The 17,436-nt window shown below is 48.6% G+C and overlaps 14 protein-coding genes across 14 annotated transcripts; 9 read left to right on the forward strand and 5 right to left on the reverse strand.

Annotated features, from left to right (window-relative positions):
* Nucleotides 1-105: 105 nt before the first annotated feature.
* Nucleotides 106-952, forward strand: N7447_005182 (uncharacterized protein; the record flags this gene model as incomplete). The annotated part of the gene is made up of 2 exons (XM_057229444.1): nucleotides 106-392; nucleotides 439-952. The coding sequence occupies 2 exons, from the start codon at nucleotides 106-108 to the stop codon at nucleotides 950-952; spliced, it is 801 nt and encodes a 266-aa protein (XP_057084534.1).
* A 1,217-nt stretch (nucleotides 953-2,169) lies between these two features.
* On the forward strand, nucleotides 2,170-3,115 carry N7447_005183 (sulfotransferase family protein; the record flags this gene model as incomplete). The annotated part of the gene is made up of 2 exons (XM_057229445.1): nucleotides 2,170-2,358; nucleotides 2,411-3,115. The coding sequence occupies 2 exons, from the start codon at nucleotides 2,170-2,172 to the stop codon at nucleotides 3,113-3,115; spliced, it is 894 nt and encodes a 297-aa protein (XP_057084535.1).
* A 1,011-nt stretch (nucleotides 3,116-4,126) lies between these two features.
* Nucleotides 4,127-5,130, reverse strand: N7447_005184 (putative extracellular guanyl-specific ribonuclease; the record flags this gene model as incomplete). The annotated part of the gene is made up of 3 exons (XM_057229446.1): nucleotides 4,127-4,239; nucleotides 4,290-4,778; nucleotides 4,827-5,130. The coding sequence occupies 3 exons, from the start codon at nucleotides 5,128-5,130 to the stop codon at nucleotides 4,127-4,129; spliced, it is 906 nt and encodes a 301-aa protein (XP_057084536.1).
* A 473-nt stretch (nucleotides 5,131-5,603) lies between these two features.
* On the forward strand, nucleotides 5,604-6,526 carry N7447_005185 (DUF3632 domain-containing protein; the record flags this gene model as incomplete). The annotated part of the gene is made up of 2 exons (XM_057229447.1): nucleotides 5,604-6,000; nucleotides 6,048-6,526. The coding sequence occupies 2 exons, from the start codon at nucleotides 5,604-5,606 to the stop codon at nucleotides 6,524-6,526; spliced, it is 876 nt and encodes a 291-aa protein (XP_057084537.1).
* A 289-nt stretch (nucleotides 6,527-6,815) lies between these two features.
* On the reverse strand, nucleotides 6,816-7,251 carry N7447_005186 (uncharacterized protein; the record flags this gene model as incomplete). Its single annotated transcript, XM_057229448.1, has 2 exons — nucleotides 6,816-6,987; nucleotides 7,238-7,251. The coding sequence occupies 2 exons, from the start codon at nucleotides 7,249-7,251 to the stop codon at nucleotides 6,816-6,818; spliced, it is 186 nt and encodes a 61-aa protein (XP_057084538.1).
* A 364-nt stretch (nucleotides 7,252-7,615) lies between these two features.
* Nucleotides 7,616-7,861, forward strand: N7447_005187 (uncharacterized protein; the record flags this gene model as incomplete). The annotated part of the gene is made up of 1 exon (XM_057229449.1): nucleotides 7,616-7,861. One exon carries the CDS (start codon nucleotides 7,616-7,618, stop codon nucleotides 7,859-7,861), a length of 246 nt encoding a protein of 81 aa, XP_057084539.1.
* Nucleotides 7,862-8,788: 927 nt separating this feature from the next.
* N7447_005188 (uncharacterized protein) lies at nucleotides 8,789-9,675 on the forward strand (the record flags this gene model as incomplete). Its single annotated transcript, XM_057229450.1, has 3 exons — nucleotides 8,789-9,033; nucleotides 9,083-9,353; nucleotides 9,409-9,675. 3 exons carry the CDS (start codon nucleotides 8,789-8,791, stop codon nucleotides 9,673-9,675), a joined length of 783 nt encoding a protein of 260 aa, XP_057084540.1.
* Nucleotides 9,676-10,214: 539 nt separating this feature from the next.
* On the reverse strand, nucleotides 10,215-11,124 carry N7447_005189 (uncharacterized protein; the record flags this gene model as incomplete). The annotated part of the gene is made up of 4 exons (XM_057229451.1): nucleotides 10,215-10,617; nucleotides 10,725-10,804; nucleotides 10,841-11,062; nucleotides 11,107-11,124. The coding sequence occupies 4 exons, from the start codon at nucleotides 11,122-11,124 to the stop codon at nucleotides 10,215-10,217; spliced, it is 723 nt and encodes a 240-aa protein (XP_057084541.1).
* Nucleotides 11,125-11,754: 630 nt separating this feature from the next.
* On the forward strand, nucleotides 11,755-11,991 carry N7447_005190 (AMP-dependent synthetase/ligase; the record flags this gene model as incomplete). Its single annotated transcript, XM_057229452.1, has 1 exon — nucleotides 11,755-11,991. The coding sequence occupies one exon, from the start codon at nucleotides 11,755-11,757 to the stop codon at nucleotides 11,989-11,991; it is 237 nt and encodes a 78-aa protein (XP_057084542.1).
* A 592-nt stretch (nucleotides 11,992-12,583) lies between these two features.
* Nucleotides 12,584-12,787, forward strand: N7447_005191 (AMP-dependent synthetase/ligase; the record flags this gene model as incomplete). Its single annotated transcript, XM_057229453.1, has 1 exon — nucleotides 12,584-12,787. The coding sequence occupies one exon, from the start codon at nucleotides 12,584-12,586 to the stop codon at nucleotides 12,785-12,787; it is 204 nt and encodes a 67-aa protein (XP_057084543.1).
* A 100-nt stretch (nucleotides 12,788-12,887) lies between these two features.
* Nucleotides 12,888-13,714, reverse strand: N7447_005192 (uncharacterized protein; the record flags this gene model as incomplete). Its single annotated transcript, XM_057229454.1, has 2 exons — nucleotides 12,888-13,288; nucleotides 13,354-13,714. 2 exons carry the CDS (start codon nucleotides 13,712-13,714, stop codon nucleotides 12,888-12,890), a joined length of 762 nt encoding a protein of 253 aa, XP_057084544.1.
* A 760-nt stretch (nucleotides 13,715-14,474) lies between these two features.
* Nucleotides 14,475-14,720, forward strand: N7447_005193 (uncharacterized protein; the record flags this gene model as incomplete). Its single annotated transcript, XM_057229455.1, has 1 exon — nucleotides 14,475-14,720. One exon carries the CDS (start codon nucleotides 14,475-14,477, stop codon nucleotides 14,718-14,720), a length of 246 nt encoding a protein of 81 aa, XP_057084545.1.
* A 140-nt stretch (nucleotides 14,721-14,860) lies between these two features.
* On the reverse strand, nucleotides 14,861-15,703 carry N7447_005194 (uncharacterized protein; the record flags this gene model as incomplete). The annotated part of the gene is made up of 1 exon (XM_057229456.1): nucleotides 14,861-15,703. One exon carries the CDS (start codon nucleotides 15,701-15,703, stop codon nucleotides 14,861-14,863), a length of 843 nt encoding a protein of 280 aa, XP_057084546.1.
* A 506-nt stretch (nucleotides 15,704-16,209) lies between these two features.
* N7447_005195 (uncharacterized protein) lies at nucleotides 16,210-17,392 on the forward strand (the record flags this gene model as incomplete). The annotated part of the gene is made up of 3 exons (XM_057229457.1): nucleotides 16,210-16,377; nucleotides 16,439-16,947; nucleotides 17,005-17,392. 3 exons carry the CDS (start codon nucleotides 16,210-16,212, stop codon nucleotides 17,390-17,392), a joined length of 1,065 nt encoding a protein of 354 aa, XP_057084547.1.
* Between the last annotated feature and the right edge of the window lie 44 nt (nucleotides 17,393-17,436).

A 17,436-nucleotide genomic window follows, 5' to 3' on the forward strand; every position in this document is an offset into this window, starting at 1 on the left:
GCGATTTGTAGTTATAGTTATTTACTACTGTATATTTAGAACCTTGTGCAGAACCTCCTCAAGCTCAACGTCGCACCCATCTGCTTGATAATTTCCAAGCTCACCATGTTCGCCCTACGAGATGCAATTTACCTGATCGAACTGGCATTCTATGCCCCCATCGTCCCAGCTATTCTTTTCATCATTATACTCCATGGCAATAAGCACCCTTACACATGGCGTTCCATCGTGGTCCCCCTCATTATTCTTTCCGGCCTGCGAATCGCCGCAGCAGGACTCGGCCTAGCAGCCATGGACCCGGCAAAATCCAATCTCCTAACAACAGCCACCCTCCTAGACACAATCGGCCTCGCACCAGTCCTGTGTCTCTTGATAGGACTCCTGATTCGAGCGTAAGTTGACTCATCTCATCAACACGTCTTCTAACACCAATTGCAGCAACGCCCCCATATACAAAGGCCTCCCTATCTGGGTCTTCATCCCGCTGCACATCATCACCATAGCAGCTACAGTGATGACTGCATACGGTGGGCGAGACCTCTACACAAGCCGGGATAGTCAAGCGCAAGACCTCCGCTTGATGCGCGCTGGTATCATCCTCTTTATCGCCATTTTTGCTGCGATCGTCCTTCTTTCCATCATCACTATGCCCAAAGTCCGAGTGAAGGTCTACCGCACTGAATGTACGGCTGTTGTTTGTGTCTTGCTCTGTGTGCCCTTTATGAGTGTCCGCTTGTTATTCTCAGCTGGATCGTTGTTTTTGGGGAGCCAGTCTGTGTTGAACCCGATGTCGGAGAATGAGACGGGTGTTTGGCTCCATTTCCTTATGGTCATTGTTATGGAGTATATAGTTACACTCTCAGCCACGGCTGTTGCTCTGACTGCGAAGAGGGTGGTAGTACTGACGGCGGGAAAGTTTGAGTCTCTTAAAGATGAGGATGAGGAGACGTGAGATATGTCGTTGATGTTGGTTTGGAAGCGGATTGGGTGTTTGGTGTCAAGTTTTGTTTGTGTCTTTACTTTGATTGATATCACTTGGTTAGTCTTGTTTTGAAAATGCTCAATGATCCACTACATGATGCTTTGTCCGTATGTGCAATCTAGCTCATCCTTGGGTAAGTAGATGGCTTTAGTAACTACGTCGCATAGTGTGGCAACATATATTTACATGATGCGCTGATACAAACAATCTCGATGCAATAATACAACCCATTCAATCTAACTACACCTGATGTAACCGAGGGACATCTAAAGACAGAGAGTAAATAAGTTAACATAAGCTTCTTTCTTAATGTATGATCATATCAACTCAGCGGTGACAGCAATGTTCTCTGTGGTGCTAGGATAAAGACAAGATAGCCTAAACGGCCTACTGCTAGAAGGCTTCACCCGAGGCACATTACTATAGACCAGAACATTCACAAATGTGAGACCTCTGATTCCGCCTCACACCATGTAGGACCCTATACGATGAAGATGTAACATCAATGCTATCTAATAATAGACACGACACTCATGCGCCGCTAGATACGAAAACCGCCTCAAATAATCTTCTTCGATGCTGACCAGCGCTTTAGCAGCGAAGGGGAGGACTAGATGATGAGCAGCCTTGTGGGCAGGATCTCTGGGTTTTTGGCCCCATGGGGGTTGATAGCCACTCGATCCTGCGATATTCTAGTCATGAAGATATCCCACGCGAGGCACACATGGTTATTTTGATATACGAAGTAAGCCTCCGATGCTGCATGTTTTGGCTGCAGACTGCCCCAAGCTGAACGACCACGTAGGGATCACTGTGGGGTCCAAGGTTACCAATTTAGGACGCCTCGTGTTGGGGCTATCCTTAGCGGGAACGAGTCAAGATCGTCAAGATCCACTATGCCGGTTGGATTGCTCAGGGCCCCATATCATGTCGGATTTGATTTATTCGTGAGCAATTCAAATTCTCCATGAAGTAAAGAAATTAAGCTATTTCTGTCCGCTGGACTGTTAGACTATTGGTTGCTTAGTTCGTGTTGCTTGTTTTGCGATGGGGGCCATATCACCTCACGACCCTGTACACCGCAGCCCACCAAAGATGAGTGGTCTACTAATAGGCATTGAAGGCACGTCAAAGTCAATCACTTCTCACTAACCACTCATCTCAACTACTCTACAACATATCTCACAATGGAAACCACAAAACTGCAAATGGACATGCACAAGTCCAACTCCCGGCTCTACTACAAGCTCGGCATTCACACCCTAGGTCTTGTCCTTCGATCTGGAATCACGATCACAAGCCCCGACCCCAAAGCAGATGCAAAACTCCAAGTCACATCAGGCGTACATCATGGAGGGACCATCAAAGTCATCGTAGTACGTCTACCCAGCAACAAAACAAAACTGACACATAACTAACACAACCTAGGCCGGACTCCCCCGCACAGGCACAATGAGCATGAAGCAAGCCCTTGAAGAGCTAGGCTATGGCTCATGCTTCCACCTCGCCGAACCCCTCTGCCAATTTGACAACCTCCGCCAGAGTGCCGCCATCGTCCACACAAAAGACACAGCCCTCCGGCGGCGCAAGCTCGCCAAACTCTTCCAAGACTGCGAGGTCACCCTCGAGGTCCCCGGGAGCGCATGCCTACCCGATCTCCTAGAAATGTACCCCGACGCAAAAGTCATCCTGACAGAACGCACCTCCGCAGCCGTCTGGCTGCGCTCATGGCGCGGTTTCGGCATCGATCTGCGGTCTGACTGCTTTCGCTGGGTCGGGTACTGGGTTCCCGGCATGGTGTCGGCCAACGATCTCTACCGCGGGTGGATGCAGCTTTTGGCTGAGCGGCTCGAGGTCGAGCCTGAGCCGTCAGAGGAGCTGTACCATGCGTACAGTGCGTGGGTGAAGAGTATTGTCCCGCAGGAGAGGTTGCTGATCTTCAAGTGTCAGGATGGGTGGGGGCCACTGTGTGAGTTTCTGGGGAGGCAGAGGCCGAATCTTTTCCCGCATGGCAATGAGGCGGGCTATTTGCGGTATTATAAGCGGGTAGCGCTTGTGTTAGGCATTTTCCTGTGGTTGGTTGTTCTTGCTGTTACTATTTTGTCATTTTCTGTGATGTCTTTGCTTGAGTAGATTGCTGCTTTGTTTCTATTTGTTAGGTCTTTGCATCTTGTTTTGTGGAGCATGTATGCCAGCCTCGGAAATTTACTTTTGCTTAACTAATTTTAACTGATCTGCGATGCAGGCCCCGGGGCCCCCATTGTGTATGCGCAATAAATTACAGTATATTTCCAATATCCCATTGTTAATTGGCCCGAAGACTCAGGTCATGCAGGTTACCGAATCACTGACCGCCGCCATCTCATCTCCCCCTGAAATTGCCTGTAGTTTGCATCCAAATTATATATAATTCCTATTCTATAGTTCTGAATTCAGGGATCTTGCACTTCATCCTTCTTTCTGTCAACATTTCCTCGCCTATATTCGTCATAATCCTCTAGACTGAGGAACTTCCATTGTATATGTTGTGACCATGAAACAAATAACCCAACTGATGTGATGCGGTAGAGTACACTACAACGTGCAGCTTTCCGGGATATTATAGAGAGGTACTCATGAGGCTATACCAGAGGGGGGGTGCATCATCACACACGAGGGAGGATGAATTGCAAAGGAAATATATTCAACCGGAGATCAAACCAATGTAGTAACCGCCGAAATAACAACTGTGTAGTAACCGCCGAAATAACAACTGCAGCCGTGATGAACGCCCTCGCACGCTCATGAGCACCAGGCATCTTCGTTGCCTCAGCAGTAAACCTTTCCCCCACCATAATAACCAACTCATAGTACGAGCTTGTTTTGGTCACGGGCAGTTTCGAATGACCTTATCAGGAGGGTTTTACCGAAGAACGACCTAAAGTAGCAGCGGCCACAGATACATACTAGCCAGTCGGTCGTTAGGAGATGAACTCGCGAAGTCGCTTGTGTAAGTTCAAGACAAACTTAGTAAATTATAATGCCATTTAACTAGCGAGAAGTGAAAGAATAAGACCTCTGACAGAATAAAAGACATAGGAGGAAAAAACAATTCAGTTCCTAATATGCTCCTTCCCTAATCAGATCTCAAAACAACCATCCAGTCTAATCAGAATTGATAGTGCAGCGGGTGAAGGTAGCACCAGCTTTCTCAACCATCACGCCAACAAAGTTCTTCTTGTAGTCGGTGACAACACGGTACTTGCCGGGTACGCCGCCTGTTCCAATGGTCAGTCTCGGTCCAACAACCATATTCTTGATGACCTACCAGTCCAAGTTCCACCTTGAATGATAGGATACTCGCGCAGGTCTTTGGTGACGCCCTGATACACCTGGGTATTACCGTTCTTGTTACCGAATTTGTGCGGGTAGCCGCCGACGCCACGGTCATCCCACTTATTACACTCCTTGAACGCACTACCGACATCGTCCTTGGAGAGCGTGACGCCCTCACATGTAGCGCTGCCAATCTTCTTCTTCTTTGCGCGGGTGGCCAGGTCGCTGACAGTGTGGCTGGTGGATTCCTCCGCGATCCCAATCTCAGTCGCCTGGACGTTGCGCTCCTCTTTGTTACCCTTCTTGTCGCCGTGCTTGTCCTTGTCCTCTTTGTCTTTGCCGGTCTCAGGCTTGGGTTTTGTGACCCGCGTGCAGGCCGTATAGGCGCCACCAACGGTTGCACCGGTATGCTGCATCACACCGCGGAAGTCGCCGCGGTTGTCCTTGTAGTCTGTGACCACACGGTACTTACCAGGTACGCCTACACTAGTCAGCTTGTGGCAATGTCTTTACTGTTTGTAAAGCTTACCACCAGTGTACTTTCCACCCACAATAATGGGGAATTCCCGCAGATCGGTGCCATCCGGAATATTGTCAAATACCTTTTGATTGTTGCTCTTGTTACCAAACTTGGCCGGATACTTGCCGATGGAGCGGTCATCGAGCTTGCGGCACTCCTTAAAGGCCTCGCGGATGTCATTTTCAGACAGTGTGGTGCCGTCAGGGCACTGGAAGTCACTGAGTTTGGCCCGCTTGCTGAGCTCGGGAAAGGGAGAAGCATGAGCCAGGGCCATCAGTCCGTAGAGGACGATGGATTTCATGTCGAATAACATTCTGAGAGGCTGGTGCTTTGGACAATGGTCTAGAAGAAGCAATAGGCTGATTAGCCGGAGTAGATTGCTTTGATACAGCTAATGATGAGGAATCTGGCGATATTCTCACGGTTTTATATCTTTAGATTCAGCTCACATTTCTAAATTCTAAACTTGGAACACTGATAGAACATCTCATGATCGTCAGTCTGAGGCAATATTCAAGGCTGAGCTGCATGCATGAATTGGCCCCCTACAGAGTAAAGGGTACTAAAAATGCTTGGTACCTTAGACCCTTGGGGCCAAGGATTTGCCAAGGCTGGGGGCCAATACTGGGCCCTGGAATAAGCAACTACCACTAGTCCGGTCGATCAACACAGCCCACCTTTGCCTTACCCGCTTCTGCGCATCTCCCATGTGCTTTTTGTCATTTCTACTTTCCACACATTCTCCATCTCAAACATTCAATCTACCTAACTTCTTTCTTTGACACCATGGGAAAAGAAGACTTCATCCGACAAATCGAAAACTCCGTGGAGTTCAAATTCCTCGATAAAGTAGTCAAGGAAGATGTCACACCGCAAGATGCAGTCCAAGAAACCATCAACATGACCATGAACGCATTGTCCATTCATGGTCCAGACAAACACAACGGCGTCGGTCTCCCAGACTACAACATCTCTCTTGCAGTAATGGAGCTCGCTCAACGCCTGGAGCCATCCAAACACACTAAGCTGGTTGAGTTTATCTCTCATCTCCAGAAGCAAGTTGCCGTTGATCCATCTACGAACAAACCCCTGAGGGTCCAGGATGACATCCTCTGGACAGGCATGCCCTCATTCGGCTACACGGAGCTTGAGACGTGGTACGAGTTTGGCGGTGATTACAAAGGTGATTCCATCCCCCAATTTACACAGTCAGAACGCTAACACATTCAGACCCATGTGATGCAACCCTAGATTCCCAGCAACGAGGTCGCTGGGTGAATCTTAACGCTTTCCTCGCGCAGCTCACTCAGGCGGCAGATATTCACTATACACCTCCCAATGAAGAAGTGCCGTTTTCTCCCCTGGACACATCACTACGAGCCATCTGGACCATGGCGATGGCACTTGAAGGCCAGCACCCTGCGTTGCTCGTAGATACGGCGGCGATGGAGGCCGCTTGCCAGTGGTTCATATACGCTGCAGAGCGGCTGTGGGCGAATGTGCTCAATAGTCGCACGTATCCTGAGGAGTCTGGCGCTGGGTCTGGGAAGAGGTTTGAAGAGAAGGGCTGGACGGGCTATACGCGGGAGCGATGGGGAACCTGGGAGGATGCGCTGAAGGAGGCTCGGGCTGAATGCCAAGATGAGCGGTTAGGGAAGCTGATTGATGATGCTTTGGCGAGTGCGAGAAGGGCAATGGCAAGTCAATAGTAGGTAGACCCATTTATTTCTAGTGGATGTTCATTTAAATGCTCTGGTTGTGCAGTATGATGATGTCTATTTCTTTTCACTTTGTACGAGTCTAGCATCAGCCTGATCTGATTATATTCACATTCATCCAGTCTTAACTGGCTGTGACCCTGTAATCGTGTTAAGCGCCCAACACAAGGTGTCTAAGTATATTTTGTATGTGCAAGCGATACAAAAGATACATTTTGAATCCTATGGGTAATTTGAATCTACTGGTGTGACCCGCACTTGGCACGATTAAAGCTTGGAGTTATACGCAGTAAAAGGGGGTACACTTAGCATACATTGCTGTTAGTGGGAGGTAGAAATTGCGTTTTGTAGCCCTCGATGGATTGCGAGGGTCCCATTCGGGGTTCAAGCGCCGCTTGATCATTTGATCAGGTTCTAAGCCAGGCGACACGAAATCACTGCCATTTGGAGGACTAGAAACCAGCAAACAATTAGATTTGAATCTGTAACATATATGAGACAATGCCTTTCTCATACCACAGCATTTCAATCTGCTTCAAAATTCCCCTAAGCAATGGCAATCGACAATCTTGAATATCATATAGATGTTCATTATCGACCACATGGTGAAGTATACCGAATATCTACCATTCCAATTGTCAGCATCGACTCTATGCAGCGGAAACATAAAGCTTCAGCAGCATCGTATAGTGATTCACTTACCTGCTGGCGATCATAAGTGTAAGCCCTTCTCAACTTGTAAGGTATGGCTGCTTGGGACTTAGTGGTAGGCGGTTAGTCCAGTTGCCCATCTAATTGATTGCCACAATGGGATCAAGGGTGGCATAATAGTTTTGTTTTTTTACTTCATGCACGTGGCCGTTCGGATTGGTAGAAACTACTAAAAATTACATCAGACCTGCCCTCAATCCCAGGGATCCCTTCACCAACAATCCTAACAAGCGGACTCTGCCCACTGTTGCGATAATGCCTCCCTTTAGAATCTCTACTCCACCTTCTGTGGCGGTCTCGCTGGTCAAGTCACCTACGAATACCTCCGCTCTGCCACCAGTAAGTATAGGCTAACTCCTTGTTTTGGCCATGTCGCCTAAGGATTGTCAGTTTAACATTCCCCCTGGCTGGACCTTGAACCCATCAAGTCCTCATTATCAGGAAGAGTGGATAGGCGCCGACTCCGAAGGTCAAATAATTGCTCGATCCTATGGTCTCCAACCAGGACAGCCGGTTATGGAGGATAATAAGGGGTGGCACACAATTTTCCTGTCTAGCAATAAGTTCTATCTTTGGGGGCGGATGAACGACGAAGTCGAAGAATTTGTGTCTTAGGATATCCGCGAGATCGCTTCTTCGATTTCCCAGTCGGGGCTTAGAGAGCTAGCCAGAAAGCCTCTTATTTGACTTCTGTATGAAATATACGACTCTGATCACGAGGGTAAACACCCTAACTATTATATCTCTTTTTTGACCGATAGACTGCGCTGGAGAGCTCGAAGGGCTACACGGGGCCGGCCGTTCGCGCTGGCGATATAAGGGTTAGCGGAGCTCGGTGATCCGGATCAATAGTAAAAATTCCTCACTCGCAAGACGTACATGAGGAACAGAGAGAAAGAAAGAGTAGAAGCGCAAAAAACAGTTAGAAGTTGAAGCGGCGATGAAGGTGACTTTAAAGAAACACGCACGACGATAGTAATGCGCCGATAGGCCCTAAACCCGAATAGACGCTAAACTTTTCTGCGTAATTCATCGTCACCGAATTATACGGAGTATATCCTAAATTATCTCACAGCCTCACTTACAGTGCTGATTTGAGCCTCACGAACTACACTTTTGACAAGGCTATTTTGATTTTGTGGGGGGCTGAACATCCTTTGCAATTTATTCCCGACTTATATTTCAGCCCCAATAAAGCTTTCTTCTGCATTGCCGAGGGGCCAAAGCCTCGTATCTCTGGATCAAGCGAATGGACAAGCTCATGCCAAGCCTCCCACAATGCTTAATACGAGGGACGGGATTTCAGCCTGGCCCGAATGTTGATCCTACCTGAATGATTGGCCCCAATGTCGATCTTTGTCTGTTGGCAACGTGGCGCAGCGGCTGCCAGGTTGACAAGCAAGATACCCAAGAAGGATGTCCTACATGGATGATCCAAGGCCTGTTCGTCTTACTAACCGCTTCTCCTTCTTTGTCTTATGTCGTTTGTCCTCTTCAGTCAAGACAGAACAAAAAAAGTGACATTTCTACGGACTTGCAACAATGACCAACTCCCTCTCTGTTGCTACCTGCGCCATCTACGCCGTCCTTGCTATCCCAGTACTCTACCTTCTCTTCCGACACGGTCGCTACGGCCTTCTAGGATGGCTCTTCCTATTCTTCTTTTGCACCATCCGCATAATCGGTGGCGCGCTATCAGTCAACAACACCAGCGTCGCCGCCAATATCATCTCTAGCGTTGGTCTTTCTCCTCTCCTCCTCGCAACAGCTAGCATTCTACACGAGGCGTAAGTAGTAGTCAGTCCACAAATATGAGGTTCATGCTAAGTCCAGCAGTCGACACTATCGCATCCAATCCCTCGACAAGAAAATGGAATGGGCCTTCGTCCTAGCCTACCATATGCTCGTCGTCGCAGGCGTGGCCCTAACAGCTGCCGGCTCCGTAAAACTTCAGGAACACAACCAGCCCCTCGACAAGGCTAAGAATATTGCCAAGGCAGGTATTTCGATTCTGGCAGTCGCGTGGGGGGTTTTGGCTGGCTGGACCGGGTTCTCGTTTATTGCTCCCCGGGGACGGAATTCCTCGCTCACGAGGGCAGGGAACGTCGTAAGTACTCACCCCCCGCTTGTATCGGAGTGCTATGTTAATGTTTCGGGAATAGCTGCTTATGGCCATCGCCTTCTCGTTGGTCTTCATCGGCATCCGAGTCTTCTACAGTCTTGCTGCACTGTGCACGCAGAGGGCGTCGCTTAATCCCGTCACCGGGTCACTGGCTATTCGTGTAGTGCTAGGGCTCCTACCTGAGGTAATTGCCACGCTTGCATGTATTTTTGCAGGGTTCAGGACGCAGGGGGCGGCACTGTTGGCTCATGTCGAGGAGGAGAAGGTAGTTTCGGTTCCGCCGAAACCGTCTAAACCTTGGATTTAGCTGGCTTGAGATGCGTGCGCTGTATATGTGTGTCTTTTACTATACACGTAGATGATGAGAGTTTGCAATGATCAGAGGAATTATAACAGACCCTGACCACTTGCGAAATAAGAACTGGCAATTTGTCAACACGGGCAGCTACTGCCTTCACCATCAGCTTGGGCCACGAAATGCCTCGTCGAGGCTCTAAGTTTGTCCCAGTAAGTGGCACACTCTACGTATACATGCGCGGATATATATAATTGTGGTATCCTGCATATGGCTGTCGATGCGATGGGCAATGGTAAATGAAGTCATGCATACATACTACAGAGATGGAATTTAACTATTTGTGGTGTACAGGATGTTTTAGCATCATACGGCATTCTGGGTCTGGTGAAAGGCGTTTCAGAGTTCCCTATGGCTCGAAGTGGAAAGACAGACTACGCGGCTATTGTGGACATATTCGTCTCTTGTTCAGACCAACGCACCTGGCTCGATCAATCAATCAATCAATCAAAGTTCAATTAACCTGTTGCAGTCTAACTAGTTGCGTATGACTATGCAGGCGCTTCATCCAACTGAAGCAAGAACTCGAAGCCAAACGCCGAGCGGGATCTCTCCCAGAGTATACAGATACAGATGCTGATCGTAAAGAGTGCGGAATCAGCCCATTCCTGTGGCCTGTAAACCCATAAATCCAACCCCATCCAACCCCATACATAAGAAATTAACATATAATGATAGTTGTGGAGTGCACCCTCCCCTTCCAACCCCCACGCCACTCTCTCCTTCTCTCTCTCTCTCTCTCTCTCTCTCTCTCTCTCTCTCTCTCTCTCTCTCTCTCTCTCTCTCTCTCTCTCTCTCTCTCTCTCTCTCTCTCTCTCTCTCTCTCTCTCTCTCTCTCTCTCTCTCTCTCTCTCTCTCTCTCTCTCTCTCTCTCTCTCTCTGCACCCCTCCTGCCTCAGTTTCAATTAATGGTGACGTTATCCTGGCCAGTTGATTGGCATGCTTGTCAACTCTGGCTGAGCTCTCGTTTCACAGCATCATTTGTCGTCATTGGCTAATACCCATCGTCTTCCACACCTAGATCCATTGCCGCGAGGCCTGTCGGTTCGTCGTCGTCGTCCTCCGCCGTCACATATCGGAACTGTTAGAGGAGACCTGTTCGGTGCATGAAGTTGACCACGCAGCGGGTGGCCTGCAGGTGGGAGATGATCTTATCATAATCTATCTCCTTGATGCCAACTACCCACGGCTGCTCCCACAATTTTGTGCGTGGAATGACATATCGCGGACACTGCATAAGAATATGCTTTGGTGTTTGTGAGCTCTCGTCACAATTACACCGGTCTGTCTCGGCTGCCTTGATCTTGAACAAGAAGTGTCGAAGTCGCTCTCTTAGCGGCTGCGGCGAGGCGGATTATCGGTTCACCCAAGCCCTAAGTGGACCTTGAAAATCCGTCCCATGCAAAAAAAATCAAAGCAAAAAAGAAATCTCAGGTTTGGTTTTTAGGAATAGCCGAACGCGGGGGTCGAACCCGCAGCCTTAAGATTAAGAGTCTTACGCTCTACCGATTGAGCTAGCCCGGCCGGGCTGTTCGTGGCTTCATCTTATTTGAAAACTTAAGGCAAAATCATTGATATTTAGCGTACCGTCCTAAAACTTGATATCAATCACCCCACTGAGGATCACGATCATTTTCTCGATATGGGGGGCCACTCTCTTGAGCATCTAACGCTAGCAAGCTGTGTATCGAAGGAAATTCGTGCCCGTCAAGTCATTGGTTCCCCTCGTCTCCGTGGCCAGGTGGCATTGTTCTCCTCTTATACAGAATATACCCCTAATTGCGTGACGAGTGGGGATGTAGCGCAAAGTCTGACTCCATTAGGAGGCAAAAGTCCGTCTCTTATTGAAGTCGAGCTGTGGCAGAAGTACAATTTGTGGAAAGGATCAACCGCCTTTAACGTTATTATGTCTGCCGCCTAGACATAGCCATTGACGTGGTCAGATTGACTGAGGGATGGAACACTGTCCTTGCACGGCACGACATTTTCCGGTCTCTTTATTACACACATTGATCGCAGTTAGTCCGGACTATGAGAAGTTCGTGGTTCGTGTCCCAAGTGCGTTACGTCTCGGATATTGATATCCAACAAGCAATCAATTACGAATTCGATCTTTCTGAAGATGTTCCCATCCGCGTCTATCTCTCACTCTATCTGCTGATTCTGGTTGCTTCTCACATCATCCTAGCTCTGACATCTCTACAGACAGTTCTACGGGAGGTGGAACTAATCGTCAAGGGCGGTCCCACCAGTGACCAGACGATATAGTGATACCACATGCTGGAATCGGGCTGTCGCTTCAAACGACCTCGATTTCTGGAATTCTTCACTGCGTGGTTTGCCTTTCTATCCAACCCGAAACGAACCACATTCCATGGGGTATCCCGGGTGTATAAACCCCCCGAACACGTCATGTCAAGCATGACAGAGTACGGTGTACGGTACGGAGTCACATTCCATCAGCTCTGTCTCGCCGCTATTTCACTATGTCTGTGTCGAAATAGACCCTCGGATCAGCCAGTGGTATTGGGAGCGCCATTTCTCAACCGAGGATTGGATGATCTTGACGTAGTTGGCCTATTTCTCGAGCCATTACCTATCCGCGTGATGCTCCTTCCGATGGACTTGGACTCAGCTATGTACGCGACACGCAAAAGTCTAGCCGGGATTCTCTCTTTCTCACTCGATCCCATGGCATGCGTTGTTAGATCATTTTGACATTCATCCAGATCACCCCGATGTCCCTTGTATCGAGGAATGACATTCCATGATCATCGAGCAGTCCGTGATTTTGACGTTCCTGGAGTAATACCACCACCTACTGAGGGCCTGGTGTCAGGGCGCAACGTTCAACTTCATGATGGAAGTTTGTGCCCAGAAAGACGGCTCCCTCTTTATACGCATTGAATATGACGATGGGAACTACGAGGCTATCAAGATCGATACTGTCCAGTATTCCATCGTGTTGGTGCTCATGGAATCGACTAAGGGTTTGGATATTGCGGGTATTCAGGCAAAATTAGATAATGTGTCTGAGATTCCACCATATATGGGTGACCAGTAATTTTCTATGCCAAATTTAGATGTTTCATCAAGGACACATAATAGTTGAATACAAAAGCCAAGGTCTGAGTACTCCAGATCCTTTTTACTAACTCGAACCATCACCCCAAGCCAACCTTCCCGTCCTTTCCAAGCCCCCAAGCCAGAAATCCACTCGCGTTAAACGCTCTCCTGTTCTCCGCAACGCTCTTTAAGTACTCAAAATCCCAACACCGTCTCGCAAACCCAGCACCCAAAAACCCATGCTCCGTATCAACCGCCGGCTCAAGCGTACTATCCGCCGAACAGGTAATCGCCTGGGCAAGGTAATCAAAGCAATGCGCTACATGGACAGAGCGGTTCCGACCGAAGTCGAAGCGTTGGAGCTCTGATTCAGGTGTATAATAGGCTCGTCGGAGGAGGTAGAGGCAGTGGAGCTGGTGGAAGGCGGATGGGATTACCACAGAAGAGGACTTTGGCTTCGAGGTGTTTGTGGCTGCGGGGATGAAGTAGCCCAGTCCGTCTGTAGATTGTGTTATTACCATATCTTATATTAGGTGCTGAGATGAGGTGCTGGAAAGAACATACTAGGTATTAACGCATCCCATATAGGCTCTGAAGCGTTCCCCTCCCGCGGTGGCTCCTCTGTGAAAGGAGATTTATGTTTGAATTTGCCTGCAATTTGGGGGAGCGGGAGGTGAGGCGCTATTGGTAGGTCTTCTACAGTCCCGGATTCATAGCTGCACGTTGTGGATGTGGAGATGAAGAGGGTGAGTAATACACCCACTATGAAAGCGGTTATGAGAGAGACGACGAAGCATATGATGTGTGGGACTGTGAACTGTCTCTTTAATGGTTTTGCAAGATGAGGTCGAGGCTCCTCTCGGTCTAAGTCCTCATTGGCATTTGAAAGAGGCTTATACTCGTGCTCTTTTGCAGTTATCAACATTACTGTGTTAACTAGAGCAAGGTTTTTTTTTTCAAAAAAGAAAGAGAAAGAAAAAGTGAATTCGTAATTTGAGGACGTCAGAATTGAAAATACGCCTAAGCTCCAACGCTTCGACTTCGGAACCGCTCTGTCCATGTAGAAGGCCGACTCGGATGTTCGGGTCAAGTCAGAGTATCCCTTGCTTTACGCCAACACAGTCAGAGCGGGTTGGACCGTCTGTCAATCGCCTAGGCATGGATGGTATGTCATCTATTTGATGGAGACCTGCATAGGCCAGTTGGAAATGGCCTGTTGGCGCTGGAATGTATCATAATGCAGGACTCTGCTATTTAAACATTAAATACTCCGTAAAAGGTTGATCCAAGCGCCCTTCTAGGATTGCGTCACTTCGGATCACATTTGCAAGGGTAAGAAAGGCTGTGAGTGTGTAAGGCGGAACACCTTGCATATTCTTTTTAGGGATCTACATACTATTACTGTACTAGTCACCTGTAGGTAGAAGAGGGGTGTGAATCATGCCCTCTGTAGACGCCCTTAACTGGCTGATCAACATGCACCCGGGTTGAACTGGAAGTATGCAGTACTATGATAACCAAACTACGATATTTATGACATTCCTTTCCTCGTGTTCTTGAGTAGGTATATTTAATAACGTCAAGTTGCCCTAGGCCACGGTCTATTTAGAGCAATCTCCAACTTTCAGAAATATCATCTTTGACCGTTCTATCCTCCATACAAACGAGTCCCCCAACCACCCATCATGCGTACATACCTCTTCCTCCTTACCTTCCTGGCCACCTTGGGATTGGCTGCACCCACATCCACTGAAAGTGAGTATATCCCCAAGGAGAGACACATCCTGCAAATGAACAGGGCTAACGGATGCTCTCAAGACACTGCGGTTTCCAGATCCGCGATGATCGCCAGAGAAGAGCAGGGAGCCAACGAAAACCAGGGAAATATCAAGTGGAATAGCAAAGACGTGGTTGTCGCAGATGGGTTTTAAAAGGGTGTTTCTCTGGCAAATCCTGGAGTTCTCCAAATGTACCTACGATCCGACTTGTTCCCTTGATTAAATTATCAGAGCCAATTCTAGTCCTAGCACTCCGTACTCTGTACAAAAGATCTCCCCCTACGTAACATCCTCTATACCTCCCCAGCCCCTGTTGCAATCGACTCTTCGGGCAACCCCACCAAAACCTCCTCCGTGGGCACATACCCCTCATCAACCACATAGCCACTCCCCTCCGGGCAATGCATAAACCTCTTCAACCCAACCTCATCCCCGGGCTTCTCAGGGCGCTTATAGCAAGCCGTATGAGCTTTCGCCCAATTTTCCAACTCCCCCCAATTCCTACAAACTCGATGCTGCCCAAGCCCACTAACAACCTCGGCCCTTCTCTCCGTGGCCCTGGGCGTATCATCCGCATCACATAGCGTCTGGCGTCTCAATGCATCAAGACAATGCGCGATATGGTGCCAGGTCCTCGATTGTTCCTGGCCGGTCCGAAACTCGAAAAGGCTGATGTAGATAATCTTCAGACAGTGCAGGTTGTGGAAGCCGTGGAGGATGTAGATTCCTTTACTGGTGTCCCAGGGAAAACGTTGCGCTGTACGAAGATTATGAGATGCGGCAAAGGAGTCGGGGAGGGCGACAACACCGCTGTCAATGTTTATGGAGTGCCAGAGGGTGTCGGCTAGGGTCGTGTTGTGGGAGTAGTCGGTTAGGAGGACGTAGGGCTCTGTGTGAGTGTGATAAAGGTTGGCGTATGTTGATGGGAGTTGATAAGGTTTGGGGTTTGAGACGATGATAGAGAGGGTGATTATGTTGGCAGTGAGGGATAGAAGCAGGATGGGAACTAGGATGAGGAAGCGACGCCTGTAGGGGTCCTCGCTCCTAGGACCATTTGGTATGTCCGGGTTCTGGGTCTTGTCGATATCGTTGAGAAGACCGGTGCATTCTTCCTTGTCCTCAGAGGGTATTGACATTGTAAACAGACTCTTCCAGAGTTAACTAGATCTTAAGGATTACAAAATTCAGTAGATTAGAGGGACAACACGATCTCCGCTAAAAGTTCGCGACTGCTAGAAAATCAAATCAAGTACCCCCCCCCCCCCCCCCCGGCATGCTGCAGCACGCCCCCCCTGCAGTTACTCGAAAGTCTTGCCCCGTCATGTTCCAAATCAAACCAACTGAGCCTTTGCCCTTCCGGGCCAACTTTATCTGTAAGCCGCTCGATCGAGTAAACATGCCGAGCTTGGGGTCATTCCTGGATGCCTCCCTTGGGTTTGTACAACATATAGCCATTCCTGAGATCATTTTGGAGTCATAAGCTTCATTTCTTTTACTAGCGAACCTTTTTTTTTTCGTCATCGCTAGTGCCTGATGGGTATACGAGCTCATTCTTCTTGCTCCACTTGATCGGTATCTACTATATACACCAAGGCTTCAGAGACAAACTTCAGCGGAAGCGCATTTCGGCGAATATCCAACAATGGCATACCACCGCGCCCTCCCACTCGTCAACGACCGCCCGGGGTTAATAGTCATGACATCGATATTCTTCCTGACGGGGATATTTGCAGTACTGCTCCGCTTCTACTCCAGACGACTCACAAAAATACCCCTGGGGCCGGATGACTGGTTTGCGCTGTCTTCTCTTGTGTGTCCCCCGTATAACCCCAGAGTTTACAGCGACGCTATACTGATGTCGAGGCGAACAGTTCTTCGTCCTCATTCTAAATGGAATATTCCTCTCGGGCATAATACAAGGCGCAATAACCGGTCACTCTATAGTTCTAAACAACTGGCCCCAACCCAGCGAGCTCGAAGTCCTAGTCCAAAAATACAAATATGGTTTCCAGACAACAGAAAAAATCGCCTTTGGACTAATCAAACTCTCCATCCTGTTCCTGTGGAAGCGCATGTTAAGTCCCATCCGCTCTTTCCAGCTGTTTTGCTGGGTTATGATTGGGGTCGTTGCTGCCTGGAGTATCTCTTTCTTCTTTGCGACTGTGTTCCAATGCGGGACGAACTGGGACTGGAACTGGGCGCCGATCAAGTTCTTTTTGACCGAGTGTACTGATACGCTGAATATGCTGACGGTGTTTTGCGGGACGGATTTGCTGACGGATTTTGTGATTATGTTTATGCCTGTGCCGATCATCTGGAAGTTACAGATGTCGGTTAAAAAGAAGATTGGGGTTACGGGTGTGTTTATGGTCGGGATATTGTATGTTCTTTCTCACGTGGAAAGAGTCGGATGACCTGATGCTAACCTTGCTCATAGCACGATCGGCGCTGGAGTTGCGAGGACATACATCTATCTCGTGACGTCTTATGACAAGGAGGATAACCCTGATTTTATTGCCGATTTCACCCTGTTTATCCTGTGGTCCGAGATTGAGGTGAATGTGGCTATGATTGTTTGCTGCATGCCAGTCTTTGGACCTGTTCTGGGCCAATGCCGCGATACTCTATACCGTCGTTTTGGTCGGTCAAACGATGGCGAGTTTGGTCTCCTTGGACATTCTACATCGGCATCAACGAATGACGGGAAGACACCACTCACAACTTTCAGTACTTCAAGTGGGTCCTATGCACACCGTGACCAGGGGTCTTACGAAGCAAAATTGGATGGTCCGGCAGAGCTCGGATATAGAGTTGTGAGGATGTAATATTGATTGGGAGAGACATATTTCCAGGTCATTTTATCCGTGAC

The sequence above is a fragment of the Penicillium robsamsonii genome (genome assembly GCF_028829455.1).
Source record: "Penicillium robsamsonii strain IBT 29466 chromosome Unknown utg000003l_segment0_segment0, whole genome shotgun sequence".
Taxonomy (NCBI): domain Eukaryota; kingdom Fungi; phylum Ascomycota; class Eurotiomycetes; order Eurotiales; family Aspergillaceae; genus Penicillium; species Penicillium robsamsonii.